The 11,057-nt window shown below is 44.6% G+C and overlaps 1 protein-coding gene across 1 annotated transcript; it reads left to right on the forward strand.

Moving 5' to 3' along the window:
- Nucleotides 1-1,691: 1,691 nt before the first annotated feature.
- On the forward strand, nucleotides 1,692-10,852 carry RAG1 (recombination activating 1). Its single transcript, XM_032841029.1, has 2 exons — nucleotides 1,692-1,788; nucleotides 7,283-10,852. The coding sequence occupies exon 2, from the start codon at nucleotides 7,297-7,299 to the stop codon at nucleotides 10,426-10,428; it is 3,132 nt and encodes a 1,043-aa protein (XP_032696920.1). The 5' UTR covers nucleotides 1,692-1,788; nucleotides 7,283-7,296; the 3' UTR covers nucleotides 10,429-10,852.
- Nucleotides 10,853-11,057: the final 205 nt, after the last annotated feature.

Raw genomic sequence — 11,057 nt, forward strand, 5'->3', positions numbered from 1 at the left:
CTCCCAATATGATTGCAGTGGCTCCTGTTCTGACTTTAGCTTAGGGAGCAGGAGCTGTGTGCCCAGGACTGCTGTGCGGTTAGATTGGCCCAAGTGCAAAATATTGGAGATACGGGGCACCTGGGTGGCTCAGTGGGTTAAAGCCTCTGCCTTCAGCTCAGGTCATGATCCCAGAGTCCAGGGATTGAGCCCGCATCTGGCTCTCTGCTCAGCGGGGAGCCTGCTTCCCCCCTCTCTGTCTCTGCCTGCCTCTCTGCCTGCTTGTGATCTCTCTCTCTGTCAAATAAATAAATAAATAAAATTAAAAAAAATTACATTGGCTATAACTAAAAAAAAAATATTGGAGATATAAGAGGAGTGTCTTACAAGGGCAGCACAGCACAGATTAAGTCCTTGCACCTACCCCTTTGACAGTTTTTGCTAAGAATCAAATGAGAACATAGAAGATCCCTCACATACTAGCTGGACAGAGATGTACTTTGGGAATAAACCTGGCCTAAGAACTAAGAATGGGGTTTGAAACAGAGATGGTGTTAAGTAAACAGATGTATATTCTTATTTATTTATTTTTTATTTATTTTTAAAGGATTTTATTATTTATTAGACAGAGATCACAAGTAGGCAGAGAGGCAGGCAGAGAGAGAGAGGGGAGGAAGCAGGCTCCCTGTGGAGCAGAGAGCCCGATGCGGGGCTTGATCCCAGGACCCTGAGATCATGACCCGAGCCGAAGGCAGAGGCTTTAACCCACTGAGCCACCCAGGTGCCCCCAGAAGTATATTCTTGAGTCATCTTCCCCTACAACTACAGACTAGCTTTTATTATTCCTTTACAGTGGAGTGGAGTGCTTAAGGAACCCACATTCACCAGCTAGTAGTTGTGTGACCCTGGATGGGTTCTCCATTGCTCTAAACTTGTACTGCTCCTCTTTAGAGATAATAATGTCAAATGTATAGATTGCTGGGACAATTAAATAATACATAAAGCACTTAGAAGCCTAGCCTATTGCTCGGGGCTAAAATGATCAATCCAATTTGTAGATGAGGAGATTCTGGATCCCAAAATTTAAGTAAGGTATTGAAGACCTGAGGCATGATTCAAATCCAGGCCTGTTTACTTCAAAATATGTTTAGTCTTGTTTAAACCTAGTGTTGTTGCAAGGAGTACAACCTTCCCTGACTGAGAATTGACCAGGTAGGAGGATTCTGGGATGGGTTTGGATCTTATTTCAAAGTAAGAATAAAAATAATCAGAGTTAGTATGTGGTGAATTTCTACTAAGGGCAGACACCGTCCCCCACATTTTCCTGTGATAATTCTCACTGTATAATGTCGCTGACTCTGAGGTATATGCTATTAGCATTTCTATCTTACAGATGAGGAAACTGAGGCACAGGGCCATCGCATCTTTTGGCAGAAGCCAGAACTTCTGTTGACAAGTTTATGTCCAACCCAGACAGGCTTGGGGAGTGAACTGGCAGCTCTGGCAATGTTCCAGCACACCCCCATGACACTCGGGTCCCCAGCGAAGCTTCCTGAAGAGCCAGGTGCCAGCTGGAGCTGGAGGCTCCTGGCCTGTGATTGGCTGCTGGCTTGTGTGGTTAGCCCTCTGTGGTGGGGGGAGGCTGGGAAGGACAGTGGAAGCTGATAAATAATGCAGCTGTCTGCTCTGAGGGCGCTGAGAGAGCCAAGAGGGGGAGGAGAGCACACTTGGCCTTCTCTTTGGTTATCAAGTCATACCAACTGAATTACAGACATCCCAACCTTTTGGCCAGGCAGCCTGCTGAGCAAGGTAACACTCATACTTTCATGCCCTGAGCCACAATATTTATTACATTTTTGTGTTTCTAATCAGAAGGACTTGGGCTTCTTTTCTTTGCAGGGGATGAGGGGAGGGATCAAGGGAAGCTGACAACAATTTAATTTTTCTTTCTAATGTGTAAAAACTGGAAAGGGATAAGAAGTCAAGTTCAGGAAGACAGTGTAGGTTCATAGAGAAGATACAGATCTCCAAATTGCTGTAAATGAGTATGGTGAGCAGAGGAAACCTTTAGAGTGCTTCTCGAATAAATGAGTAAATAAATTATCGGAAGGAAGGTGTGACTCTTGGAAAGAAATGTTGTGCTTGTCTAGGCACGGTAAGTAATCAGCAAACAAATTTCAGGGTGGGAGGAAATGTAGTTTCCCAGGTACTCCCAGTATTGCCAGCAATTTCCTGAACTCAATTGGAGCTTTTCTCAAAGTGTGATCATGGGCTACTCCTCACAGCAGAATCCCCGAAATGCTTAACAAATGAGATTTCTGGACTCCATGCTTGATAAGCTGAAACAGAATCTCTGGAGCCAGATGATCTGCATTATTATTATTTTTTTTTTTTTACACAAGCTCCCCAGTGATTCTAACACATAATAATTTTTAGAATTGCCACTGTAGAGACGCTACACCGAGATTATGTCCTTGAACTGGGATTCCAGACTAGGGTGTGTGACCGTGCCCTTCTCTTTCTGAAGTAGTTCAAGCAAGACGTTGCCTGGAGGAAGGGAAAAAATCTGAGGGTCATTTTGTGGATGCCTGAGACTTATAGAAAGGCTGCTGTTGCTGCTGACTTTTTGATGATGGTGTTGGACAGAAAGTAGAGATGGGTATTTATGGGGTGAACGTGTTGGGCAGAAAGTAGAGATGGGTATTTATGGGGTGAATGGTTGGGTGCATGAGTGGGATAGGTGCGACAACGAGGGGTCACGCTTGGGCACACAGTGGTCACTTGGCCATTGTACACAGACGAAGTCGAGGATGTGAAGAGGGGAGACTGTGGGTCAAGGGCTTGGATGTAGGCGTGTGTAAGGTGGAGGCCGGGCTGGGAGTGGGAGGTGGTGCTGCTGTGTGACTCAGCCTCTGAAACCAGCTTGTCGAGCACTCACCACACTGAAGCTTTTATCCGGGCCACGCTATCCCAGCCTGGTTTGTCCAAATGAATCTGTGCCCTGTGTTGACAAAGACCCCACAGCTGTGATGGCAGGTGACAGCCACATTGAGATGGCACTGCCGTGCCTCATGGGAACAGAGCTGAACCTGCAAGCGAGGCTGGTCTGCTGCTAAGATCTTTCGTTAGAAGAGAGATCTGGCATTTGTAAGATTCCCGAGTGTCAAACGATGACCACACAATGACTCTTACATAATCCCAACTTCCTGCTCTATCGAGGTCCATATTTTTGTTGGCTTTCTACTCGTTCACTAGAAAAGAAAAATGAGGTTGTTGATCAGATCTGAGGCTTAGCCAGGTCTTAAAACTTTGGGGGGGGATTTAGGAAGAAATAAAGAAAAATGACAATGGGTACATATAAATCTAGTTTTTTTAAAAAAATTTTATTTTTATTTATTTATTTGATAGCGATCACAAGTAGGCAGAGAGGCAGGCAGAGAGAGAGAGGAAGAAGCAGGCTCCCTGCCAAGCAGAGAGCCCGATGCGGGACTCAGTCCCAGGATCCTGAGATCATGATCTGAGCTGAAGGCAGAGGCTTAACCCACTGAGCCACCCAGGCGCCCCATAAATCTAGTTTTTAAAACATTTTTTCCCCTAAAGTAATTTGATCACAAAATTTAAAAAATAATACATGTTTGTGATACAAAATTAAAATGATGTAAGAATGAATAAAACAAAATTAAGGAGACCTTGTTACAGTATCTCTGTTTTTGGAGAATAAACATTGTTAAGATTTTAGGGCGTATCCTCCCAGGAAGTGTGTGCTTGTAGATGTGGGCAAATGTGCGTAAATGGAATCCTGCCAGCTCTTGTTATCCTGTTTCTGCATTGTCATGTGGGTATCTTTCTGCATCATTGATGCATAGGGAAATTGTACATATGCATTAAAGCATATGGCAATGTTAAATGTCTGTGTTGTTTTCCATTGTATTTCTGGACCAGAGTTTACTTAATAATGTCCTGTTGGTGATTATTTATGCTATTTCCTGTTTTTTTAAAAGTAACAAATAATTTTTTTAATATAAATCTCTTTCTTTGTCTCCATCTCTCTCCATGCAATATTCACTGTGGGAATAACTTATGGAATATTTATTCCCACACAAGAAATGACCTGTGGGAATGTTTCTCTAGAATAACTTCCTAAAAAGCAAGTTGATTGCATCAAAGACAAGATATAGTTAAACTTTTTTTAAAAATGGTTAAATTGTCCACTAGAGATATTATACCAATTTATAGTTCTCCCAAGAATGTATGAAGACACTTGCATTTCCCCATACCTTCATTAATGTTGAGTAGTAGTATTTTCAATCTTTGTTAACCAGATAGATAAAACATACCTCATTAGATCTAGTTATTCAGAGTTCTGTCTTCTAAAAGTAATACATGTTTATTTCAGAAAAAGTAGAAATCATGGGTAAGATGAAAAATATAAAACATCTATAGCTGGGGTTGACTGGCTGGCTCAGTTGGTGAAGCATGTGACTCTTGATCTCGGGGTTGTGAGTTTGAACCCCACGTTGGGTGTAGAGATTACTTAAAAATAAAATCCTTAAAAAGAATCTGTAACATCCACAGATAATTATGATTAACATCTTGGTGTATATTTCCCTCAAAACAAGAATAACACATCCCTTCTACCGCCTTCTTGCTTCTAGTTTGGATAAAGTTTTAGCAGTTGAGTTGAAAACAACAAATACATTTGATTTGGATGTCAGTGGCTAATAATTGATTGGTGATGGTAAGCTTTCTCTGGGAGTATTTAAATGAATGTATTTTGGGGATGCCTGGGTGGCTCAGTTGGGTAAGCGGCTGCCTTCGGCTCAGGTCATGATCCTGGCGTCCTGGGATCGAGTCCCGCATCGGGCTCCCTGCTCAGCAGGGAGCCTGCTTCTCCCTCTGCCTCTGCCTGCCACTCTGTCTGCCTATGCTCGCTCGCTCTCCCTCTCTCTCTCTGACCAATAAATAAATAAAATCTTTAAAAAAAAATAAATGAATGTATTTTGGCAGATTTGGACATAACAGTTCAGGCCAGTGGGAGTCAGGAGGGGAGTGGGTAGGGTGGGGAGAGAATTCTAGAGATCCCTCCAAAATGCCTGTGGTTGACTTACTCATTATGAAAGTTCATTATTTAACTCCATTGATGGTGATGCAGTTTTTTAAAAATAAAAATTCAGAAGACTATCTTGGAAATCCAGAGAACAATCATGATACAAAAAGACCAGGTAGAAAAAGTCTAATGGAATGAAAAGGCATTTGAGAAGGAGTTCTAGCCAATGGGGCCGGGGAGACCTGGGAGGTCTTCACACCTGACACAGGACAGAATTTAGGAACATAACTGAACACTAAACAACAAGCCCAGTGTTTTCTGGGCTGCAGGTGAAACACTTTTGAGATTAATGAGACCTTGAAGATGATTGAAATTGTTTAGATTTGACACGGTCGTCCTGCATAAAGAACAATTGAACAGGATTTCCTTTTTAACCATGTCTTGGAAATTGACTTGTAGTTTTCATGAAGAACATCAGCCTCTGAAGACTAGGGCATGCACGATGGACCAAACGTCTGTAGTTTAAAGGGATGACTTGAAAAGAAGCTTCGGTAGAGCAGTCAGGATTGACCGCTGCACCTCCTTCCTTGCAAGCCCCAGCCCACCCAGCTGTTCATCTGAGGGTTAGCCTCCATGACCACGTAACTCTATAAAAACATCTCAACTGCACCTGGGTGGCTCATTCGTTGAGTGTCTGCCTTCGGCTCGGGTCATGATCCCAGGGTCCTGGGATCTGGCCCCACATTGGGCTCCCTGCTCAGTGGGGAGCCTGCTTCTCCCACTCCCCCTGCTTGTGTTCCTTCTCTCACTGTGTCTCTCTCTGTCAAAATAAATAAAATCTTAAAAAAAAAACCCATCAAGTTGGTTAGTTAATTTTTTAAAAAAGATTTTATTTATTTATTTATTTATTTATTTATAGAGAGAAAGAGTATGAGTCCGGGGTGGGAGTGGGGCAGAGGGGGAGAGAGAAGCTCAAGCAGATTCTGTGCTAAGCACAAAGCCTGATGTGGGGCTGGATGTCACGACCCTGAGATCATGACCTAAGCCGAAATCAAGAGTCAGATGTCCAAACGGACTGTGCCACCCAGGCTCCCCAATCTAGGTAGCTAATTAATTCAGGGGTAAAAAGTGTTGCTTCACATAATTTGTGGGTTAAGAGTGTTAACCCCAGCAATCTGGGAGAAATAGATTATGGGTTGAAACGCAGTTGCTGTTTTTCCAGTGATGTGTACTAAGGAATTTTGAAAATACTGGGCTAATAGGATCAGAAGAGGACTCAAATGGCATTTGCAGACTTTTTTTTCTGCAGCCCTCCCCAGATTGGTAAGGTTTCCTGGCAGATGCAATTGCTAATATTTTTTATCAGAAGAAAAATATTACTCCTACCTCTTCTTATTACAAACTATCAAGCTAATGACCATTGTCTAGTAATGACTTCCAGGATGGCCTGTATGATTTTTTCCTGACACTACTTGAATTTTTCATTTTAAAAGTCCTTGGGAATCTTTGTAAGTTCATACTATGGCAGCTTTAGAGTTCTGTGGTATTTTGTTTCTAATGTAGACACAGCCTTATAATTTACAGCAGTGTTCACTAATTAAAATTGTAAGCATAATTACTATCCATGATACTTATTATTATTTAGCATTCATAAAGCCTCAAAATTCACTTCATCCTTTCAAGTAGTGAGTAATTAGTTTCTTTGGGTTTGTAGCTTTATCATCCCTTTATGACCCGCTTGGAAGAAATAAACAAACAACCTCCTGGGAGACTGCTTTAAAAAGCTGGAAATATATTGTCCATCTAGTGCAATGAGGCTAATACAATGCAGGAAATATGACTTTTCCATGGTTTTACTAGCCAGTTTTTCCTTGTATTTATTCCGCAAATAACTATTCAGCCCTAGTATGTACTAGAATGTTGGAGAGATAGAGATGAATCACTCAGAGATTCTGTCCTCAATGACCTTAAGGTTTTGGTGGCAAGAAAATAAGATTGTACAAATATACATAAAATGAACCACAGTGGTGCATGTTGGTAAAGATAACCATGGACACGGTCAAAGCAGAGAATGAATGTTCTCTGCTGTATACTCAGCACCTAACAGAGTATATTAAAATAAGAAGTTTAATAAGTAACTTTTTTTCATTCAATTTCATTCAATGAATGAATGAATGTATTAATTTTTATTCCTTCTAAGATGCATCAGTGGAATATTGAATTTTTTCTTCATCTGACTTTTTTCATTGTTCTCAGGAATCTCAGCCAGCATGGCTGTCTCTTTGCCACCCACCCTGGGGCTCGCTTCTGCCCCAGATGAAATTCAGCACCCACATATCAAATTTTCAGAATGGAAATTTAAACTATTCAGGGTGCGATCTTTTGAAAAGGCACCTGAAGAGGCTCAAAAAGAAAAGAAAGTTTCCTCTGAGGGGAAACCCTCTCTGGAGCAATCTCCAGGAGTCCCGGACAAGGCTGATGGTCAGAAGCCAGCTCTGAGTCAACCAGCAGTAAACGTTCACCCTAAGTTTCTGAAGAAATCCCATGATGATGGGAAAGAAAGAGACAAAGCCATCCACCAAGCCAACCTTCGACATCTCTGCCGTATCTGTGGGAATTCTTTTAAAACCGATGAGCACAATAGAAGATATCCAGTCCATGGGCCCGTGGATGGTAAAACCCAAGTCCTTTTACGAAAGAAGGAAAGGAGAGCTACATCCTGGCCAGACCTCATTGCCAAGGTCTTCCGGATGGACGTGAAAGCAGATGTTGACTCCATCCACCCCACTGAGTTCTGCCATAACTGCTGGCGCATCATGTACAAGAAGTTTAGCAGCGCCCCATGTGAGGTTTCCTTCCCAAGGAATGCAACCATGGAGTGGCACCCCCACACATCATCCTGTGACATCTGCCACGCTGCCCGCCAGGGACTCAAGAGGAAGAGCCATCAGCCAAACATGCAGCTCAGCAAAAAACTCAAAACCGCGGTTCACCAAGCTAGAAGAGCCCGTCGGCACAAGAGGAGAGCCCAGGCAAGGATTAGCAGCAAAGAAGTGATGCAGAAGATTTCCAACTGCAGTCATATACATCTTAGTACCAAGCTTCTTGCCGTGGACTTCCCGGCACATTTTGTGAAATCCATCTCCTGCCAGATTTGTGAACACATCCTGGCTGATCCCGTGGAGACCACCTGTAAGCACGTCTTTTGCAGGATCTGCATTCTCAGATGCCTGAAAGTCATGGGCAGCTACTGTCCCTGTTGCCAATATCCCTGCTTCCCTACCGACCTAGAGAGCCCAGTGAGGTCCTTTCTGAGCATCTTGAATTCCCTGATGGTGAAATGTCCAGCCAAAGAGTGCAACAAGGAGATCAGCTTGGAAAAATACAATCACCACGTGTCAAGCCACAAGGAATCCAAAGAGACTTTTGTGCATATTAACAAGGGGGGTCGGCCCCGCCAGCATCTCCTGTCCTTGACCCGAAGGGCTCAGAAGCACCGCCTGAGGGAGCTCAAGCTCCAAGTCAAGGCTTTCGCGGACAAAGAAGAAGGTGGAGATGTGAAATCGGTGTGTCTGACCTTGTTCCTGCTGGCGCTGAGGGCCAGGAATGAGCACAGGCAGGCGGACGAGCTGGAGGCCATCATGCAGGGACGGGGCACTGGCCTGCAGCCAGCTGTCTGCCTGGCCATCCGTGTCAACACCTTCCTCAGCTGCAGTCAGTACCACAAGATGTACAGGACCGTGAAAGCCATCACTGGGAGGCAGATTTTTCAGCCTTTGCATGCCCTTCGGAACGCTGAGAAGGTCCTCCTGCCGGGCTACCACCCCTTTGAGTGGCAGCCGCCTCTGAAGAACGTGTCCTCCAGCACCGACGTGGGCATTATTGACGGCCTTTCGGGTCTGTCCTCCTCTGTGGACGATTACCCTGTGGACACCATTGCGAAGCGGTTCCGCTACGATTCAGCTTTGGTGTCTGCTCTGATGGACATGGAGGAAGACATCCTGGAAGGCATGAGAGCCCAAGACCTTGATGATTACCTCAACGGCCCCTTCACCGTCGTGGTGAAGGAGTCTTGCGATGGAATGGGAGATGTGAGCGAGAAGCACGGGAGCGGGCCCGTGGTTCCAGAAAAGGCCGTTCGGTTTTCGTTCACGGTCATGAAAATTACGATAGCACGTGGCTCCGAACATGTGAAGGTGTTTGAAGAAGTCAAACCCAACTCCGAACTGTGCTGTAAGCCCCTGTGTCTCATGCTGGCGGATGAGTCTGACCACGAGACCCTGACGGCCATCCTGAGCCCTCTCATTGCTGAGAGGGAGGCCATGAAGAGCAGCCAATTAATGCTCGAGATGGGAGGCATCCTTCGGAGTTTCAAGTTCATCTTCAGGGGCACCGGCTACGATGAGAAACTCGTCCGGGAAGTTGAAGGCCTCGAGGCTTCTGGCTCAGTCTACATTTGTACCCTTTGTGACGCCACCCGCCTAGAAGCGTCTCAAAATCTCGTCTTCCACTCCATCACCAGAAGCCACTCTGAGAACCTGGAGCGCTATGAGGTCTGGCGTTCTAACCCGTACCACGAGTCGGTGGAAGAGCTGCGGGACCGGGTGAAAGGGGTCTCATCGAAACCTTTCATCGAGACGGTCCCTTCCATAGATGCGCTCCACTGTGACATTGGCAATGCAGCCGAGTTCTACAAGATTTTCCAGCTAGAGATAGGGGAGGTGTACAAGAATCCCAACGCCTCCAAAGAGGAAAGGAAGAGATGGCAGGCTACGTTGGACAAGCATCTCCGGAAGAAGATGAACCTGAAACCCATCATGAGGATGAATGGCAACTTTGCCAGGAAGCTCATGACCCAAGAGACCGTTGAAGCAGTCTGTGAGTTAATTCCCTCTGAGGAGAGGCACGAAGCTCTGAGGGAGCTGATGGACCTTTACCTTAAGATGAAGCCGGTGTGGCGATCATCGTGTCCTGCCAAAGAGTGCCCAGAATCTCTCTGCCAGTATAGCTTCAATTCACAGCGTTTTGCTGAGCTCCTCTCTACCAAGTTCAAGTATAGATATGAGGGCAAAATCACCAATTATTTTCACAAAACCCTGGCACATGTCCCTGAAATTATTGAGAGAGATGGCTCCATTGGGGCATGGGCGAGCGAGGGAAATGAGTCTGGCAACAAACTGTTCAGGCGCTTCCGAAAAATGAACGCCAGACAGTCCAAGTGCTATGAGATGGAAGACGTCTTGAAACACCACTGGCTGTATACCTCCAAATACTTGCAGAAGTTTATGAATGCTCATAATGCGTATAAAAACTCCGGGTTTACCTTAAGCTCAGAGGCAGGCGTAGGGGACCCCTTAGGCTTAGAGGACTTTCCGGAAACTCAAGATTCAATGGAATTTTAAGGAGGGCAGCTGCTTTTGAGTTGGTTTTGCAAATCAATTTTCCTCTGGGTTGCACTGAGACCCCCTCCTCGCACGCTTCAGTCCTGTGTGTAGGGTTTCGCCACCCAGGCAGTGGTAGACGGGAGAGGCCCGCAGTGCTACATGCATGTCAGGAATGGATAACTGATGAGCTGATTGCTGGAGCCGTTTAGGGAGTTCAGAAAAGCAACAGGAGAAATCAGTTATTTGAAAGCTCAGTAACTCAGAACAGGAGTAACTGCAGGGGACCAGAGATGAACAAAGATGTGCATTGTGTGTGACTGAGTGACATGGAAAATCATAGCCATGGTTGTCAAAGAACAGCCCAGGAAGCCAGGAAAGGAATTTGTTTTGTGGTTTCCATCCTCTACCCCTTCAATTTATTATACTTTGTATTGAGATATACATTTTTTTTTATGCTACTTCTGGAGAATACTTTATTTTGTAAATTTTGCAGATCTGGGCTTATGCCACAAAATTAAAAAATCTTTAAAAGCTTTTCAGATTTCTCTAATAAGAACATCTTACACACTTGTATGACCTGATGGCCTTTGCAGAGTGCCTCAGTGTGTTTTCTCACTTGGTACGTTTATGCAGAAATACCCTACATC

This window comes from Lontra canadensis, unplaced genomic scaffold (assembly GCF_010015895.1).
Source record: "Lontra canadensis isolate GAN:19392208 unplaced genomic scaffold, GSC_riverotter_1.0 scaffold118, whole genome shotgun sequence".
Taxonomy (NCBI): Eukaryota; Metazoa; Chordata; class Mammalia; order Carnivora; family Mustelidae; genus Lontra; species Lontra canadensis.

Excerpts from the sequence above, each read along its gene's own strand:
- RAG1 (XM_032841029.1), top strand. The coding sequence starts at position 7,297 with ATGGCTGTCTCTTTGCCACCCACCCTGGGGCTCGCTTCTGCCCCAGAT.